Here is a 19,664-nt window from a genome sequence, read left to right as displayed (position 1 = left end):
AATTTCTTGCCAGTGAGTTCCACTTCTTGAGCATACATTGTTTAAAATTGTGTTGGCTTGCTTTGTTGAATGTTGACTAACAAAATCCTGTTAATAGCCTTCCATTCAGTATAACAGAACAGACTTAAGTATCTCGTTTAAAATTGTTTCAGGAGCAAGTGTCAGCAATTCTGGTCACAAATAATATGACATCAGAGGCCAAAATCCAGGGCTTAATTTTTGCCATGGCTGATTGCCTGGCCCAGAAGCGCAGGGAGAATAGAGCCCCGGCGACTCTGGGCTTGCCGCGTCAGTTATGAAATAAAAAAATGGCTTGAGTCCTGGCACCTCTTTAAACGTTGCCAAAAATGAATGAAAGGGACAGTCTGATATTCTGTTGATTATGTTCCATAAGAAGAAAAATCCTAGCTCGTGCTAGGCTGAAAAGGGTCAGGAGTTGTCAGCAACTTTCAACTATATTTGAGTTTAGCAAGCAACAAGATCTAGTTCATAAGTTTGTACAGCATTGTTCATCTTTGAGCCTCTCAGAGAGTTTTTCCCTGAGCTCACGCTGCAGCCAGATCCAAAATACAAATTTGAGGGTTTGATTAGGAAATCGAGATGTCCATAATAATTTTTCTGGATCCCTAACTTAATCACCTCTTTGGAATGGCCATTGAAAAGGAGGGATTTCCAGATGTTTCTGAGAAAGGTTAGGGCTGGGTAAAACTGGGGAGTTTCTCTTCAGAAGGACTCATGCAAACACTAAGCTTGGTTCTAGCTTTGTGTGTCTGTCCCATAGACCTGTTCCAAATCCCCTGAAGGCAATCAAAAGACTCCCGTTGACTTCAGTGGGTTTTGGATCAGGCCCCATATTGAATAATTTATCCAGTGAATCTTGTTGTCTTTTGCTACTGGAAGAGCCATAAGCAAGTTACCTCTGGTTTATTAGCTATTCAGAAGCATTCAAGAAATATTTTAGCAAATTGTTTATAAACCCCATGAACTGACGGTGAACAGTTCTTTGAGAGTATTGTATATTTTCTATTTTAACATGTTAGACATTTTGAGACAGTCAAATAAGTCAAAGTCACATGCTATTGATTCTTTTCTCTGATTGGATGAGTGTGAAAGCCTTTCTGGTACAAATACTTGTGTGCAAATTTAAAATCATGTTCCCACAAATACACTCATGCACAGCTGGGATATTTGTTTCCCTCAAGAATTCACATCAGTAAAATTTGTTTGATGCCTACTCATAGAAAGGGGAACACAAATGAAATGTGAGTACAAAGCAAACAAGTTCATTTAAATGTACTTGCATATTCTTAGGAAATTGTCATACTTTTCCAGATCTATTTGAAGGGTTCATAAACCTTAGCAAACCTGATCTGAATTTAGATTTTATAGCAAAACCTGAAACTAGGGGACTTAGTAACATCTATGCTAGTTTAAGTTTCCAGAGGGGCTCCAAGCAATGGTATATTGCAGAGTCAACATCAATAGATTACACCTGTCCTGCATGCAATACACTCATTTTCCACTAACTTCTAGGAGCAATTCAAAGTGTTACTTTTCATGAATAAAGCCCTGTGTGATTTGGTGAGAGTATCCAGCTATCTGAGCAAGTGCCTCTTGCCCTATAAAGGATTACAAGAGCTGAAGTCAGCTCCTGTTGAGTTTCCCTAGATTTGAAATCTTGACAACCTGAGGTAGAGCCTCTCTACGTGGACTTTCCCCAGCTTAGTATTATAGCAAACTTTAGCCATGAAAGGAGGATTTGTGTGTTCATGTCCTTATCATGCATCAGTCAAGGGCACTTGAACCCTGCTCCTGTAATGAGCTCCATACCTGCAAACCCCTGTACTTGCATGCTGCCCCATTAAAATCAGTGCGTCTCCATGCAAGTATAGGTGCAAGTATTTAATGAGCTCATTGCAGGATTGGGACTTTGGTAAGAGTTTACAAAACTCTTAGTCAAGGCATACTCCATTGACAACCACAAATTATACATACTTCAGAGGACATGAATTTTTTTGAAATGCCCTTGTTGCTTTGCTTCTTACTTCTAAAGAACTTGGACATAGGCACACATGCCTCACTTTGTGTTTCTGCTATTCATTAGAGCAGCCAAGGGGTTAAACCAAAGTGTTCTATTTTTATTTGCAAACCTCAAAAGAGTAGGTGCAAAAAATCAGCTTTAACAAGCAGCTGCTTTAAAGTGCAGTGTAAACTTTAATGTGCCTAAGCCTTGTACACATAACAAGGGAGGCCAGTATTAATAATTAAATGGCAACATTAAGTAGAGCAAAGACTTCAGTGGGTTGGGATTAATATTCTCTCTCTCTGTGAAGAGTTAAATCCCAAAGCGGCCATTTATCAGCTCAGGATTAACATTCATCAAAATCTAATACCATTTCTTTTCGATCAACCAGCAGTTCATAATATACCAGCCAGGGCAATTGATAAATTGCCTGTCTCTTTGTACATACTTTGTAGCATAGGCTGTACATTACACATTTAAGGAAACCAGCACCAATAATTATTTAAAATTATGACCACAGCCTGATGGATACACGTAGGTGATTCTTCCAATTGCAGGAATGAGCACAATGAACACATTTCAAATTGCATTATAAATGTAATTAGCAGAGAGCAGTAATGTTAGTTTCTGTAGTTTACACACAGCAGTCGTTCTCAACCTGCAGCCATAGGCCGCCTGCAGCCCAATCAGCACACATGTGCAGCCCATGTGACATCCTGAGGGCCATACAAGTAGTACATCTATTGCGTGGATGCGGCCCACATAATACACACGGCGCTTCATATGTGGCCCACAATGGTAAATAGGTTGAGAACCACTGACATACAGTATATAGTGTAAGTCCCTCTAGCATCTTCTAACAAGGATGGCTGTCTAAACTTAAAAATTAAAGTGATAAAGAAATTAGTCTAGATCAGAGTAGGGACTAGACTCAGAACTCTTGGTTTAGTCCCATCTCTGTCTCTCTATAGGTGTTTCTATTGCTCTGTGATCCTGGGAAAGTAAATTAAGCCCAAATTTTCAAAAGCAGCCTCTAATTTTAAATGCCACAAATTTTGGGAGGCTAACTTGATAAATCTTTAATGTCTGAATTTTGGAGGAACTGGGCACTTGCAACTCCAAGAGACATCTCTATAGGTGCCTATACCATAATCCACATATCCTAAAACTACTTGTCCTTAGAAGATTTAGATGTCATAAGTTTTCTCCTGTAAGATTTTAAAAAAAAAAACAAAAACCGGACACTGAGGCTTTTAACAAATGCATTTGTCAAAAACATCACTACATCAGTTAATATCCAGAAGTTTATAAGTTCTAACATAAGGGCAAGAAACATACTTCTGTTTTTAATACAAGTGTGTCAAAATGAATGACTTTGTCAGATTGTATGATGTATTTGCCAAAATATCAAATCATCAACAAATCCCTCTGAGGACAGATAACCTGCCTTTCCGTATACTGTGTATGTGCATGTGCATGTAAAATTCCTTCCACTGGTGCAACACAAATGCAAAGCATACTTCTTTCAACTAAAAAATTGAGGATGGCTGTAGCTGGTTTCACTCAGAGACTGGCAGGCCATGGCTCAACAGTCCTTCCACCCCCAAAGTCCCGAGATGAATTTGCTTGGCAGTCAGAGGGTCTAGTGGTCAAGCTGTGTATGAGCTGTCATTGCCCAATGCTCCAGGGTTCTCCTGGTCAGATGGAAGAGGGAGGTGTGAAGTTAGGGGGACCTGGGCCCTACCTCTCCATCCTGTTACAGACCAGGGCCCAAAGGGGAGAGGTGTGGAATGTCTCAGTCACCTCTTCCTGGCGCACCTTACCAGCATCCCCTCGGCCGTTTCCTACTTCCCCCACTCTATCTGCAGATTGGTGTGTGGATGCTGCCCTGTCCTGCTCCAGCAGGGAGTTCCCAATCAGTGTCAGCAGCTCAGCTGGTCAAATAAGCATTCCCCAGATCTCTTCCCCATGTTCATTTAGTCTCTCTCAGCAGGGAGTGGGGGAGGGGAAAAGGCTCAGGCCTTTACCCTCCCAATTGGGGTCTTACCCACAGTCCAGACCCTTCTCCTATAGATTGTTCTGTTGCCAGGGCTGCAAACTGGCTTCCTCCCTTCAGCCATCCACTTTCTCCCACTGCTTGAGAGGCCCCTTCTGAGCAGCTCATCTATTTGGAACATGTTCCACAGCTGTTGAAGGGTCGGGCCCTTTTGGCCCAGTACAGCTCCTTCACTCCCTTAGTCTGTGTGGGGTCTGTAAACTGCATCACAATGGCAAAACAAGCCTTTTAATTGAACTTGGAATTATCATTGGACATGGACTGGACCCATAGCCTCCATTTATATACTCAAGTTGATCTGCTTGTGCAATAATCTCTGATACTTGCAAAGTACAGTGCTGTGAATCTCTCAGTAAGAATTAGTCACGCAAATAAGCTACTGAGGACTCTCTCCATAGGATTTGGTTGTACAAAGGGCAATACCACTCTGAAAGCTATTGTTTTTGTGTTTTTTCTCAGACTATGGCTTTAAAATATTTGAATGGACAATATAGTGTTCTTTCTATTGAGTTTGGTTTCCTCGTTATGCTTTAATACTTCAATGGTTCCAAAAAGAACACGTTTCAAAATAGCTCACAAAGGGGATATGATGGACTCAGGTCAGAGATGACCTAATAAAAATACCCCACTATTATACTGCACGTTTCATCCATCGATCTCAAAGCACTTCACAACAGGGATAATATCACTATCCCTTTACAGATAAGTGACACACAGGGAGCAGCGACTTGTCCAGGGTCATAGCAGAGCTAGGAATAGAACATACATCTCTTGAGTCCCAGTCCTGTGTTCTATCTCTAAGGCTACCCTGTCTCTTCAGTTTAATGAAAGCTGTGATTGTAAATGCAGGACCTTATTTGGCTCCTTGGGATCTAGAATCTGCAATCAGAGAGGACCTTGATGTGTTATGGAGGCAGAACAGAAGGCAAGGGTGTAATAAATAGCTCACTGCTGATGGCCAGTTGTCTTCTGGTTTCAGTTGAGATGAGCTGCCTCACTTTGGTGGAAATTCAAGGATTCAGGTGAGGGAGGGGAAACAATAGTCCATCCAGGAGGAAAGAGGAGAGTGAATTCTGTACAGGAAGAGCAGGCTGAAGGGAGCAGGGCAGGTGGGAGGAGTCTGCCCGTGGGGAGAACTGCTTTCCAGACACAAAGAGCCAAACACTTACTGCTGCCAAAATAACAATAAAAGGGCAAACATAAAATCTCCCTGAGACAGACAGCAAAGTCCCTGATAGTAACATCCTCCAATCTGAAACCCCACACAGCCGTGCCCCTCCCACCTCCGCAGATAGGCAGGAAGACTCTTCGGGCCTGGTTATATAGTAGTTTACAGCCCTGACAAAGCAAAGGGCCTCAAAGGTGGTGCAATTGTAATTCATGGCCACTTTAAGTCCCCTTTACATTGCCAGAGTGATGTAAAGTAGCCTTCATGTAAATTACAAGAATTAGGCCTTTTGCATTTACGCCCACCCTTGACAAGAAACTGGACTAGATGCACCACTACAGAAATTCTTGTTTTCCTATCTATCTGCAGGTTCCTCAGCATTGTTTCAATGCTATTCTAGCTGAATACCACCGGCCCTGTGTTCTGGGGTCAGGCTGCAATATTACAAAGCCTAAAAGTCGTACTAAACGATTTATCAACACTTCTTGTGTCTTGCTCAGCCTAATGTAACGAGTCCCTTATCTATTCTCTAATTGCTCTTCTCTCCCCCCAACCCCACCTCACAGGTAAAAATAATATGGTAATGTTTTTCCGCACTTTCGTTTTTCATCTTTCATCACTTTTTCTTAATATTTTGTTTACCGATTTTCATTACGATCACTGATTATTTTACTACTTCTTCTGACTTTCGCCTTCCTTTGCTGTCTTTCTCTGTGGCTGTCACTAATCTGACAATTTCCTTGTTTTGCTAATGGAGTTAGAGAACTTTATTATAAAACAGGAGTAGTACCGCTGTCAGCAAGTTTCACTCTCCATCCTCCACTGGGTAGTTTTAGATTTAGATCTGTTTAAAGAGATTGGTGGCAAAAAAACAAAAACAAATAAATAGGCTGATTCCATTAATACTGTGTTTTGACAGGTTTCTGGACTAGTTGTGAATCAACTAAGGATTTGAGAAGAGAGACAGGTGATAAATATTCCAGTTTATGTCCACTCAAGCTGATGATATTTTAAATACGTCTGTAGGGCTTATGTTACCTCAGAACACATTAAATGACAGGCTTAAAAGCGCATCTTCACAATGTTGGAGGAGATATGGGATTGTTCTTCAGTTGGTGGAGAAGGTGGTCTTTGTCTAGGAATGGACTCTGATCATTTTGCATTACTCTGCCAGTGCCAAGTGGCCCTCCACCCAGATGCTTTGACCCTGGAGAATCTCATGTGTTAGGGAATCCTCAAATGGCCTACAGCTGCTGTGAAGCCACCTTTCTCATCCCTGCAGCTGGTACAGGGATAATGGTTAGGGGGACTCCCTTAGTTCAGCAGGTCCCCAGCTGCCTTAACATTAAATTGCTGAGGTTTAAGAAACAAACAAAGCAAAACTTCCCCCCATGTTATGATTCTTTTTCCAGATGAAAGGAACAGATCTCTTGGAATCAAGCTTCCAGTGCAACTACAAATCCACATTTGAAATTGATCTTTTGGCAAATGTTCCTAACAGTGAGATCATTTGTGAGATCTTTCATGGAAAACAATCATCACTGAAGCATGCTCATTTAAAAATTCAAAAGAATATTTGGGGGAAATGAATTTTCAGTGAGAACAAGGCATGCAGAATCAGGTTTAACTTTGCTGAATATCAAAGATTTGAGGTGGTTTCCATTCACATTTTGAGAAAAGGTTTAAATGAGACTTTGTGGGGTTTATTCTTAAGAAGACCAACTTATTTATGTCCCTAAATTTGGTTGAAGAATTTTTTTTTGTTAAGCATGATAAGGAGTTTATCTGTATATTTTTGTTAATGTTTCTGCAGGTCTTAGCACTCATTGTTCTTAAAATATAAACTGAAGTTCACCTTTTAATTTCTAAAAAAGAGAAGATTCTTGAATGGGCATCACATACACACTGATCAATGTGCTTTCATTCCTTACTTGTTATTGGCCCTACAATGTAATAAAAACAGAGCAGCTACTTACTGTGGCATGATACTTTTAAACGCATTTTTCATCCAATTAAGACTGAAATTGAAGAACCAACCGAAAGCTTATGGCAACTCATCTTTATTAGATGGGATGAGCTAGCAAAGCAAAACAGTTATATTATTTAATCTCCCATTTCCTGATGCTGTGATGACCCAGATTTCTAGCTGACATTGGCCTAAGTAAAATCTAGAACTGGTCAAAAATGAGGGAAGAATATTGGTGAATATACTATATACACATACGTATGAAAATTGACATTTTTTTCATCAGTTTCAAAATCTGAAATATTTCAACCAGCTGTACTGCCGGAGAATAAGGGGGTGTCCACACATTCATTTTATTTTCTGTGGTTTAATCAAAATAGAAAAAATATTAACTTTTTTTGTCCATTGAAATATGCAAAATGTTGACCAGCTCTAGTAAAAACTATATCAAGCAGAAAAGCCACTGATATTGTCATTCAGCTTTCATGTCTACTTGCAGCCCTCAGGATGAGAAGTACTAAGCAATGACCTGATGGTGTTTTTTTTTGTTTTGTTTTTGTTTCTCTTCCCCTCTTATGTCTAGACGAGGTGTACTGCATCTGCATGAAAGCAGTGGAATCCATGACCTTGGCTCACCCCAATGGCAGCTCTCGCTATGCCTCTTGGTGGTAGTAATAATTCTTTTCTTTAGTCTGTGGAAAGGAGTGAAGACTTCAGGAAAGGTAGAGCTAATATTGCTCTTGTATCTCAATATTCTTCTTTGTCCTTTTTAGAAAGTGACTTTTGGGGTGGTGGGGGGCAGGGGAATAGGGCCTGTAAATCATTGTACCCAAGGGTTCACTAGGACTAAAGTTTTAGATCTTTGTCTATCTGTTCTACAAAGTGGAGTGAACATTTCAAATACAGCTCCTGTTTTATCTGACTCAACAATTACATCATCTTTGCTCCAGTGGTGTCCAGCATTGCAAAATTCTGTTAGCTTTTTAACTTTAAGTTCAGTATTAGAGGCTTGATATAAAACTCATTAAAGTCAATGGGTCAGTCTTCCCTTTGACTTCTGTTGGAGTTGGATAAAGGTTAAAGATTGTCTCTTGTTCTCTGCAAAACTTGCTTAACGCTTTCATTGTATTGTTTAAGGGCCCTTGCTTTTATTAAATAAACATCCGTTCTAACTTAAACACTTTATCACTTCCAAAGGTTTCGGCAACTATTCTTTGAAGTACCTCAAGAGCTGAAATAAAATCACCTGGATATTTACTGACACATCATTTGGATATTTTGGAATTAAGACATTAGACCTTGATGCAACTTTATTAACTTGCTGAAAAGGAGTTTCTAGCTTCCAAACCTCAGAATATTTTTGATTTTGATAAATTAGCTACCACTTCAACAGTTTTCATCAGTTAATGTTCACATACCATGATTTAATTTCAGTGATGTGGTCGAATGCCCAGCCTTTCTTTATTCTTTCAATGCACAGCCTTTCTTTATTTGGCTTTTCAATTACAACAGTATAATTGTACAAACAGTACAATTATAACCCACCATTTATGCCATATATTTTCAGTAAATGCCAGCATTTCCTCATTTTCATGTTGATATTTTACTTAATTGATTAGAATAAATGGAACATTTCTTGGCAACGTATGATGAATGAATCAATCTCAATCTATTGTTTGCTTCCAGAAGTCCTAGCCGTGGAAGACATCTAAGAATTCTTGCTGTCTGTGGTTGCTTTGTATATTTCTATGGCATTTACAGCAAATATCTGCTCATGTCTACTTACACTTCTGGAAATAATTCATACTGAACTTGCTCAAAAGTTTAATACAACCATTAATAATATAGTCATTCCACTGCTGACATTTAATCTCACTTGCCTAACCCATCTCATACTTTAACATACTACCTATCTTTACTTGTGGCAATTTTCTTAGTCTGTGTGACTGGTAGCTAAAAGTTCTTTTTTGCTAGGACAATGCCCCTTACGATAAACAATCAAGACATCCTCCAGAGAACAGATGCAAAAAAGGGACAGCCGTATTTTCCAACATGTTTATAAAACTTCCAGTTTGTCTAACAGTAGGTTATTTAACATTTGGTGTCTGTTTGTCCCCTGCAGGTTGTGTGGATAACAGCCACTTTGCCTTATGTTGTATTATTTGTATTGTTAATCCATGGAATCACATTGCCTGGTGCATACAATGGAATAAATGCTTACCTTCACATAGATTTCAGAAGGTTAAAAGAAGCTACAGTAAGTTCTCTCTTCCATCTTCGCTTCCTATAATGAAATAATAGCCCTCGCAGAACCTCCTATCTATTGTCCGAATTAGTAGAAATGGAAACTGTTATGAAATTGTTAGTGTTAGTTTCTAAAATGATGTATTTATGTTTGTTGGCACATGAACATTACTCTAGTTTCTCTACTGTGCTTGAGTTTCTGGCTCTCTGATGGTGAGGAAAGCATCAGGGAGCCATATCAGGATGGATCTGCACAATTCTGGGCACTGGTACTGGTAGAATAGCCTGGGGGCTTCTTCATCTTATTCCTCCTTCCAGTCCCTAAGAAACTGTACATGTTTTGACCACACACCCTACCTATGATGTCGTGCTTCCTGTGTGGCCATGGGGTGGTGCAAAGGCAGGCTGCATCAGTTCTGTGCCAGCGGAGAGCTCCTGCATGCTGGGGAAATAGTTGGTAAGATCTGGTTATTTTCTGGCCCTTTATGTTGAGCAGTTGCTAATAGATAATAATGAGCAGAGCGGATTGAAATTTTTCCATTGAAAAATAATGACTACAGAAAATAGCTTTTAATTGAAAATGAAGATTTTCATGGGGAAAAAATCATTTTGGATTATGTTTCCCAGTTTGAATAGGCACTTGAAATTTTGGTTGAGTATCTGAATTGAGGGTTGGTAATGAATACCTTACTTGTCAGGGCCATTTCAGTGCAAGCCATTTTATTGTACTTTATAATGACCGAGACTTTCAGTAGTAAGAAATTAGAAACTTGAAATATATATGTTGATAGCTTTGCCTGACATTGTAAGTCAGCCAAAGCAAATGTGCCCACATACATTCAATTTGTAGCCAATATAGTCCTATAGGCCTTAGCGCCCTGAGAACATTCAAACTACTGTATATTAGAATAACTTCTGCCTTCAGCCCATTGTATTAAAAAGATCTGCAAGTCAACTCATTCAAATTTATTATGAAATTACCAGCCTTTCCAAAGCCCCAGAGGGCAATAATTTAGTGACCACAAACAGATTTTATCCCAGGGCTGGGGTTTTGGTTTGTTTTATTTTTTTACTTAGTGGAGAAAAAAAGAACCAGTCCTTAAGCAATGGCATCCCCTTGGTACAGACCAACTTGAAAATGTTAAGTGCTTTTCAAATAGATACAAAATAGAAAACTGGAAAAACGCAAGAAGAAGAAACAAACTGGCATGAAAACACCTGAAGAGAGGCCCTTCAGAGTTGGAAAAACTAGACAAAGTTAATACAAAGCTTGAGTACCAAAATCCAGGACTACTTCATGTGTTGTAATCAAAACAGCCCCTGCCCTCCTTTTTTTTTTTTTTTTTTGGTAATGTTAATTTTATCCGCTGAATGCAACAGCCAATGTTCAGGTCTCCTCATTGACAGTAGGTTGCAGTATAGCACAGCACATCTTCAAATCTGAACCCACTCACTTTGGGGTGCTTCAAATCCAGATCCAAATATTACAGCTTGAGTCATGTCTGTCACCAAAGCAATGTCACTCCCATCATACCAGAAATGTGTAATATACAGTAATGGGGGGGGGTGTCTGTGTAGCTCAAGACAGGGGAAGGGACATGAGTTATTTCATTTTCCTTAGTATTTTAAGGGATGTTTGGAAAACAATAAATATTCAGGGCCAGATCCTCAGCTGGAAGTAAATGGAGCTATGCTGACTTCACACCAGCTCAGGATCTGGTCCTCAAATTGTGTTCTGCATTTGTAGAATATATTTGTGTATTGCTCTTTGGGCTTTAAGTTTACACAGCTGCTATTTGGCTAGCCACAAAGATATTTGTTTGACACCAAGTTTTCCAGATTACTTATATAAAAGAGAGAGACAGACAGATAGAGAATGCCTGCAGGATGATGAAAGATGGAAGACCACTTACAAGAAAGAGGAAAGCCAAGTTGCCTGTTGTGTTATTCTTTCTGCAACCCCCTGTCGAGGCGGCTGGGGCCCCTGCTGGCTCTATTGACGTGTTTGTGTGCTTAATCCTTGTTATTGGGCCTTTGGGAGATTTGACAGCTGCCAGAGTACCAGTTCAGTGTGTTTCGGCAAGAGCCTTTGATTTATGAATATTTTTCCCCAGTGAAGAACAGCAGCAAATAAAAGTCACAGATAAATTGTGTTGTTCTACAATCTGCTCTGCCACTGGATCAAAAGTCCTAATGTAAAAGGCATAAGGTCCCCTCATGCCAAGAGTTTATAGGGCTCACTACTGCAAGGTGTTCAGCAACTCATGAGAGGCTTCCATTGCCAATAACACCAGCAATGTGCCAGATCAGACCCATTAAGAATACAGATAGAAATGTTGTTTTGAAGAGATCTGAAGGGAACAGGGCCTACATGCATTCTTGTTGAAAGTCCAGCAGCACAAAGCTTGATACTGTTGGCTCCATGGCACAAAAAGCAAGTGATTAATTTAAAAATCTGTGTAAATGGCAGCGGTACTTCTGTTCCACAAAAGGAACAGCAGTGAGTGATTAATAAAACCAGAGTCATCAGGAATCCTAGGCCAGGAAGGAGGTATTTTCTCCTTTGGACGTCATAAGAAGTTTCCTGAAAATTACATCATTTCTGGGGATTCACTTAGTATTTCCCCTTCCTCTCTGTATTGTAGAGTAATATTGCAAGTCCATACATGGAAGAGGTAGTGCAGGAACAAAAGTTATAGTAATATAAACAGGAAGGAAGCTTGGAGTGAAAGACTGGCTACAACCTCCCAGAATTTTTTGTAATAGTGCATAAAAAATCAAATACTATAGGATACAGTTAAACTGGATCACGGCGTGAGTCAGAAGTAACTCTATTGAAATTAGTAGAATAACATCAGCGTAAATTGTAGAAGAACCCAGCCCCATTGTCTCTGTGTTGCATCCTGTTTGTTATTACAAGGAATATTTTGCATGGAACCTTGACTTTTTAGTGACTTCTATCTTCTGCTGCTTACTCCTTAACTTGATCTGCACAGCAACTAATTGGATTAACACAGAGGATTATTTCAATACAAGGTTCAGATTTAGCAAGGCACAGAAGCACATGCTTAACTCTAAGCCCATGCTTAAATCCATCCCTATACAGCATGTGCTAAAGTCATCTTAAAGCCAGTGAGACTTAAGTGCTTTTGAATTGGGCCAAAAATACAGAACTAGCATAAGCAGCTACAAATCCAGTGGCAGGACACAAAGTGGCAAAGAGCCAGTGACCTATCAAAAAGCAATACAAGTACCTTGTGGTGTCAGTATGGCATTCCCAAGTATAGTTTATTTTTAAAAATTCTTTGTGTTTAGACTTTGTACAACTTTTCCAACAAGTGGGATGCAGAGTGTTAGCAGCATCAGCAGCTGATAGCAATACATTCTAGAGTTCTTTTGCTCAACACACACCCACGGGTGTTTTAGCCTAGGGCTATATTTGGCAGATTCGGCTACATCCAAACGTTCTGAGTCTGTACGGTGCTGGGGACTCTCAGCTCCCCTTAGCTTCAAAACCTCTTGGGATCAAGCCATGAGTTTTTTGATTTCTCAATGTGATACTTGAGGGAAGAGACATTTGAAAACCTTCATAAAACAGTTCATCTGACCTCCTCTGCCTGTATTTTCATGATCCTAGTTTAAAATCCAGGCATTGGTTCTGGACATGGGCTATATACAGTCTGAGTAGATAAAGTAGTGGGACATAATGACTATCATAGAAATAATTCTTTGGCCCTTTAAATGAGTGAGAAACGAGAAGGAATATCTCTTAGAAGTCCTATTCAAAGCATGTCAATCAGACTTCAACCTCTGATGGAAGAAAGCATCATATAAACTGTAATTACAGTCCCATGCAATAAACTCTCCTATGGGAAAGGAAAACATTCCATAACTCCTAACCTGTTGATTATTTTTATTTCTGACTGTGCAATCCAAATTAACCCAGCACTAGTGGGAAGTGTATTGCCACAACACAGCAAAAAAAATCAATTAATCGTTTCTGTACCCTGTGGAAGTTCAATAAGCAACCAGCACTCCTATAATACCACTCTGCACACACTTAGGTTTTGCTATTGCTTTAGAGTTTGCCTCTTTGTTGAAATAGTCCAGTCCATGCCTTGGTTCTTGATGGGCTGGAAAATATTTATGGTTCTGTAGTCATGGAGTATGATGAGATATTATTTCAATAGATATCCAAATCTAGTTATAACTATACAGTTCTGTCATGTCACTCAACTTTTCTCTTTTAAACTAAGCTAACACATCTAATAATTTTCATTTCTTTATGCAGGTATGGATTGATGCAGCCACTCAGATATTTTACTCTTTAGGAGCTGGGTTTGGAGTTTTAATTGCATTTGCTAGTTATAATAAGTTTGACAACAACTGTTATAGGTAAGAGAGTCTATTTCTCAATTGACAATTGACTTTAAAAAGCTCTGATTTCAGTCTCACTTTACTTGCACTCTGATACCAACGTTCCAATAAAATATCTGAGAAATTTGGAATGTAATCTAATTTTTTATGTATTTCTTGATACATATTTCACAATTCAAGAACTCTATTTTCATGTTGGCTTTGGATTTTTTTACTTCTGATTATATATATAATGCTATCCTATATAATATACCTATAATATAATAAAATATATCTATTTTATATAATAGTATGTTATACAGGTAACAGGTATGTTCTATTATTTATTATTATTTATTTAGCCAGTGGAACTGATAATTACAACCTAATATGCACCAGTGTACTTCATTCACTTAATTGTGATTTTATTATTGACTGGCATTCTGATTTGGACATGAGAACCAACCCAAAACGTGACCCAAACACACCCACATTACTTTTTTGCTGAAAGTTCAGCAGTAAGAACCTGCAAAGTTATTGGCTCTCCTGTGCAAAAGTATAGGGTTAATTTTAGACTTTAGACAGCTGTGTAAACTGCAATTATATTTGTCTTTCACAAGTAGCACTAGAGACGAGAGAATATTCAATGAAATCTGATTTGTCCACAACCCCAGAGCAGGAGGATGTTTCCACCTTTTGTTCAAGTTTAACAGAAACAAGGAGTTTAGAGTCAAATCCTAAAGTAATTTTATGTTTCGGGATTACCTATTTGTGATTTTTTTTTTCAGTAGGCCTTGATTCAGCAAAACACATAGTTCAAGTTCAACATGTACATACATGCTTTGCTGAATCAGGGCCATTGTGTGTAGAGGTCCCAACCAGGGCTGGAGGTCCCATTGTGGGAGGCATTGTACAGAGAAATAGTAAGAGACAGACACTGTTACTTTACATTTTAATGTCAATCATTTGAATGTGCATTTTAATTGTTCTATGTGTGTCTACTATGCTGCCTTATCAAAAAGACCTAAAGAATGGAACTAGCTGAAAAACTTTGAATTTTGAAGGGTTTCATTACCAATCAAAGGGATACTTTTTTTGTACAAATTTTAATTAAAGTGTCTCCCCAAGGTTTCCATTATTTTAGCTAGTTTGACTTTAAAGGACTCACATTCTGGGACATTTCATTTGCGTGTGTGTGTGTGTGTGTGTGTGTGTGTGTGTGTGTGTGAGCATTTGTGGGCCAGACTGACTAGTCTCTTTGAAATGTCCAACCTAAGAGAAGTGCAAAAAGCACAAAGAGTGACAAGTACACTCTAAAATGTCTCTCAGGTTTAATAATGCATTGCTTGTAAATCCAGTTTAGGATTTTATTCAAAAATATGGATTTTAATCCAGAATATTTGTAATGCAAAAAGACAACAAAAATGGAGTTCCTGTAATTAGCCAGAGGAATAAACTGGAGTGACTGAAAATACCCATAATAGAAAGCATCAGAGAACATCACTGCATGTTAGATAGTCCTGGGCTGGGTGCTAACAGTTACCTACCGTAGCTCCTTTTGAAAACATCTGTGAGTAAAAGCTAGGAAGCAAAGGGCTTGGTGGTGACTGTAGAAACAGCCCTGAGTGGTGCATAAACTGCACCATCCCAGAAGTAGTTGCAGGAGGCAGTGTGTTTGAGACAGACCTCTCAATCACAGTGCCACACCACTTCCCCCTGCTCTAGGCATGTAGTAGCATGAAGCCCATGAAGGGGTATAAGGTAGTCCTTATTCCCTGCCTGGGCCAGTAGCCTAGTCACGGGTCTCACCAAAAGGACTTGCACAGACACACTGTGACACTTGAATGGTAAGCCTAGTTTAGAAATATATAGCTTTCCTAATATTTGCTGGAATATAGTAGTACTATATATATTACCATAAAGAGGAAAATGGGCACCTACCATGCCTTTAACAAACACGCCTATAGCAGTCCATAAAAAGCACAAAAGACTACATAGATTTTAGTTTGCTGGAATGGTCTGTTAAATTTGTTCAATTCTCTGAACACAGGGCTTGATCCAAAGTCCTTTGAAGTCCATGGAGGGATTCCAATTGATTTCAGTGAGCTTTGGACCAAGCCCACTGTAACTTCAGATTCACAAGTGGGTTTTCATGTTAGGTGACATTAATGTGGGTAATGCAGAAGTAAAAATGACACCTCTAATAATAGCTATTCTCCAAAGTGGCAATCATTGCATTCTACAATTAGGTTAACATTAATCTTACAGATTTCTAGGAAGCCTGGCTTTAAGATGTTTCCTACATAATTGTTTTATTCTGTACCTTGAGTAAATTTGCCATGAAACACACTCTGGAACTTAAAAAAAATGCCTTGAGGCAATACCCCAAATTACATTAAACTGTGCTGAGCTTATTACACTTGTCTTATGTTGTTTACCAGAATCACTCTGGCTGTATTGTAGAGTGATCTGCAGTGTTTCTAAAATATTATGTTTTATCTTTAATCCTATAAACCAGCTTCCATTCAAAGACAATTGACACTTAAATGAATCCATTCTTTGGTAAAATACTGTGGAGTATGTCAGTGACATCTTTATTACATTGGCAACGCATTACTGAAGTGGAACAAAACACATTTAAATTAGCATTGTATTTCCAAATAAAGGGCATGATTCACCACTACATTACTCCAGTTGTTTTATGGCAGTGAAACTCCATTGAAATCAATAGTTACGCAGGTATAAAACTGGGGCAACACAGTGGCAAATCAGAGCCGGAGAGTCTGAAGTGCTGAAGCATTGCAACAGAGCATTTTGTCAACTTCTATATTTTGCACGTAAATCTGTCAGCTTAAAAATGGGATAAAGTGTGTGGTTGATGATGCAAATGGAAAAAGCTACTTGCATGTGAATGTTCTGGAATTGAGGAAAATGGTAATGATTACCTTGGCCATAATATTTCACAGATACTCAGAGGTGAAGGTAAGCTGGTCCGGTCCGGCATACTGGCAAGAGCCGGTATTCAGCCGACCGTACTGGCAGGGGGCAGGTTCCCCAGGCCGAAAAATTAAAAGGGCCCTGGGCTTCTGGCAGCAACTGGAGCCCCTGGCCCTTTGAATTGCTGCCAGAACCCCACTGCCAGATCCCTGGGTTAGTGGCAGCGGTCAAGAGCCCTGGGGCTCCGGCAGTGATTTAAAGGACCCAGAACTCCCGGCTGCCACTGCTGCCACTACTATGGGGCTCTGGCATTGATTTAAAGGGCCTGGGGCTTCCTGCCACCACTACCACAGCCAGAGTCCTGGGCCCTTTAAATCACTGCCAGAGCCCCAGGATAGTGGTAGTGGCCAGGAGCCCTCAGGCTCCGACGGTGATTTAAAGGGCCCGGGGATTTAAAGGCCCTGCCCCTTCCACCCAAGGCCCTGCCCCTTTCGCCCGAGTGACCCCCAGTCCCCCGCACACACACACATACACACACACACACACACCTTGCTCAGGACCCCAGCCCTGCGTACCGGTAAGTCCCTTAAGTTACTTTCACCCCTGCAGATACTTGCCAACTTTTGTCCTGAAGGAGTCCAAAGAATTTTACAAGTATATAGGCCTGAATTAGTCCCTCCTCTTATGTACACACTACTCTACAGAAATACAATCAAGTCTGGGGTGCAGTGAGGTAATTAAATGTGACAGATGTGGAAACTCTAGCTAAGGCAAACTCTATCATTAACAAAAGCACTATGGTGTATGACTGGTGTCCACACACTGGAGACAGGACCTCAATTTTAAAGGTCTTCTCCAACAGTAGACTGTATGGAACTCATTATATCTACTTCTATAACAGATCTATTTTGACAATCCTGTTGTGGTTCATTTGATTTTAACTAGGGGCCCGTGAAGCCTGGGTATTTCATACTTAAGGCTGAAAGCACTGAACAATCCTCTGTGGAATGGAGTTCATGACATGACTAAAGCCAATTAATCATATTACTTACATTTTGCATAAGGCTTGTCTTTATGCCCCTTGTCAGGATCATGAACAAGACGTGGGTGGTTGGGCCTAGCAGTCGGAGTCATAGGGATTGCCTGGTCTGGGGCTTAGCATGGAGTCAAGGATCAATGCCAAAGGACAGCCATGGAAGCTGATGGGAGCAGAGCTGAGATTCAGACACAGGGATCAGAAGACGAATGCCAGAGCCAATGGGCTAGCTAGAGACACAATCGGGGAGCTGAGCTGGGGGTCAGAGCCAAAGGCGTCAAGGATGGGGAAGGCTAGGAACTGAAGTGGGCACAAGAGGAGGCTGGGCATGGGCAGGCGTAGGCTGGATGGGAGAAAGAAAAGGCACAGGAAGCAGGGTCCAGCACAGCTGCAGTGTGCAATGCGGTGAGCAGCCGACAAGCTCTGGCCACTACTGGGTCAAGGCGTAGCTTAGCTCCGCCATCCCCACCTGTCAGGAAGTATAGTCAATGAGGCAGAGCAGCTCCTGCTAGGGTCAGCTATGCCCAGTGTGTTGCTAGGAGATTGATCCTGCTGCAGCTGGCTCCCCGATGCCACTAAACATCAAACATTCATAGTTCTGGGGAATTATCACCCTGAGGTGGAACTTTCTCCTGTGCTCTAGGGGAGTGTATTACCATAAGTTTACATGGAAGAGCTGGTTAAACTAAACAAAAACAAAAACAATGTATGAAGGACAGATTTGCTAGAGAAAATTTGAACAGAGCAGTTTACAGCAAACAGCCCGTGAGGTATATTTGCAGGTGTCATTATGAAGATGGCAGCCTTGCAAAAGACAATGTTTATAAAATCTTGCTAGGTTTCAGAGTAGCAGCCGTGTTAGTCTGTATTCGCAAAAAGAAAAGGAGTACTTGTGGCACTTTAGAGACTAACAAATTTATTTGAGCATAAGCTTTCGTGAGCTACAGCTGAGCTGTAGCTCACGAAAGCTTATGCTCAAATAAATTTGTTAAAATCTTGGTGTTACTGATATTTAACAATGGGGAGGAAAGGGGGAAACATTTTCAGCCTCTGACTTATTAAATACTAACAAATTATGATCACTTTCTTTGCATTAATGTACGCACCACAAATAAATGCTAGAGCTAGTGCAAAATGGGGGGGTGGGGAGGAGCAATCTCCTCTTTTTGTAAACATTTGGAATTTCAACAAAAAATGTTCAATTAAATGTTGAAGTTCAAAACCAGGTGACCAGTTGTAATATGTGTATTAGGATGGGGCTGACATTCCAAATTAATGTTGACAACCGTGGCCAGATTTAATTTTGACATAAATGTACATAACTCCCAGGGCTGAATCTTGATTTTCCTTTGTGGGTCCTGTCATTGATCTAAAACAATAGCACATTAATAATAAAGTTATCAGCATTTTTGTCAGATTCATGACTAAACTGATGGTTACCTCTTTATATTATACAATGATGATGGTTGGGTCAGATTCCAATCTCACTGACGTTCATGGGAGTTTTGCCATTGATTTCAATGGGAGCCGGATGAGGTCTTTCCATGCACCTTATCTGAAATGCCTGCTTAACTGGAAGGATTGATGAACAGATTCTATGCAATACCTTGAAAATGGCATCAAAGTTCACTAAAATGCATACGTTGTCTGAAAACATTCACAATTGTTTATAGGTATGGATTGGTATTTGCTAGTAATCATTTCCCTGTGTAACCTTTTGTTCACTTCGGGTTACTTCCCTGTTCCATTACTGTTGCCAGCTAAGACCATCTTACAATTTGTTATAATTTTTTAAAATTTTTGAACACAGATTAATTTCAAAACAATTTAGGAAATAACAGTGAATCTCTAGCAGCACATTATGCTCGTATAAGCCTT

At 40.0% G+C, this 19,664-nt stretch overlaps 1 protein-coding gene across 3 annotated transcripts in view; it reads left to right on the top strand.

The window, feature by feature from the left end:
* Positions 1–19,664, top strand: part of SLC6A2 (solute carrier family 6 member 2) — a 118,239-nt gene that overhangs the window by 39,522 nt on the left and 59,053 nt on the right. For all 3 annotated transcript variants that reach the window (XM_038368662.2, XM_043494910.1, XM_043494909.1), the window contains exons 4-6: positions 7,797–7,935; positions 9,336–9,470; positions 13,749–13,852. In XM_038368662.2, the coding sequence (XP_038224590.1) occupies positions 7,797–7,935; positions 9,336–9,470; positions 13,749–13,852 (378 nt within the window). The remainder of the gene's footprint in view (positions 1–7,796; positions 7,936–9,335; positions 9,471–13,748; positions 13,853–19,664) is intronic.

The sequence above is a fragment of the Dermochelys coriacea genome, chromosome 12, assembly GCF_009764565.3.
Source record: "Dermochelys coriacea isolate rDerCor1 chromosome 12, rDerCor1.pri.v4, whole genome shotgun sequence".
NCBI classification, from domain to species: Eukaryota; Metazoa; Chordata; order Testudines; family Dermochelyidae; genus Dermochelys; species Dermochelys coriacea.
The sequence above is the reverse complement of the archived record's forward strand: the minus strand, read 5'-3'. Positions and strand labels throughout refer to the sequence as shown.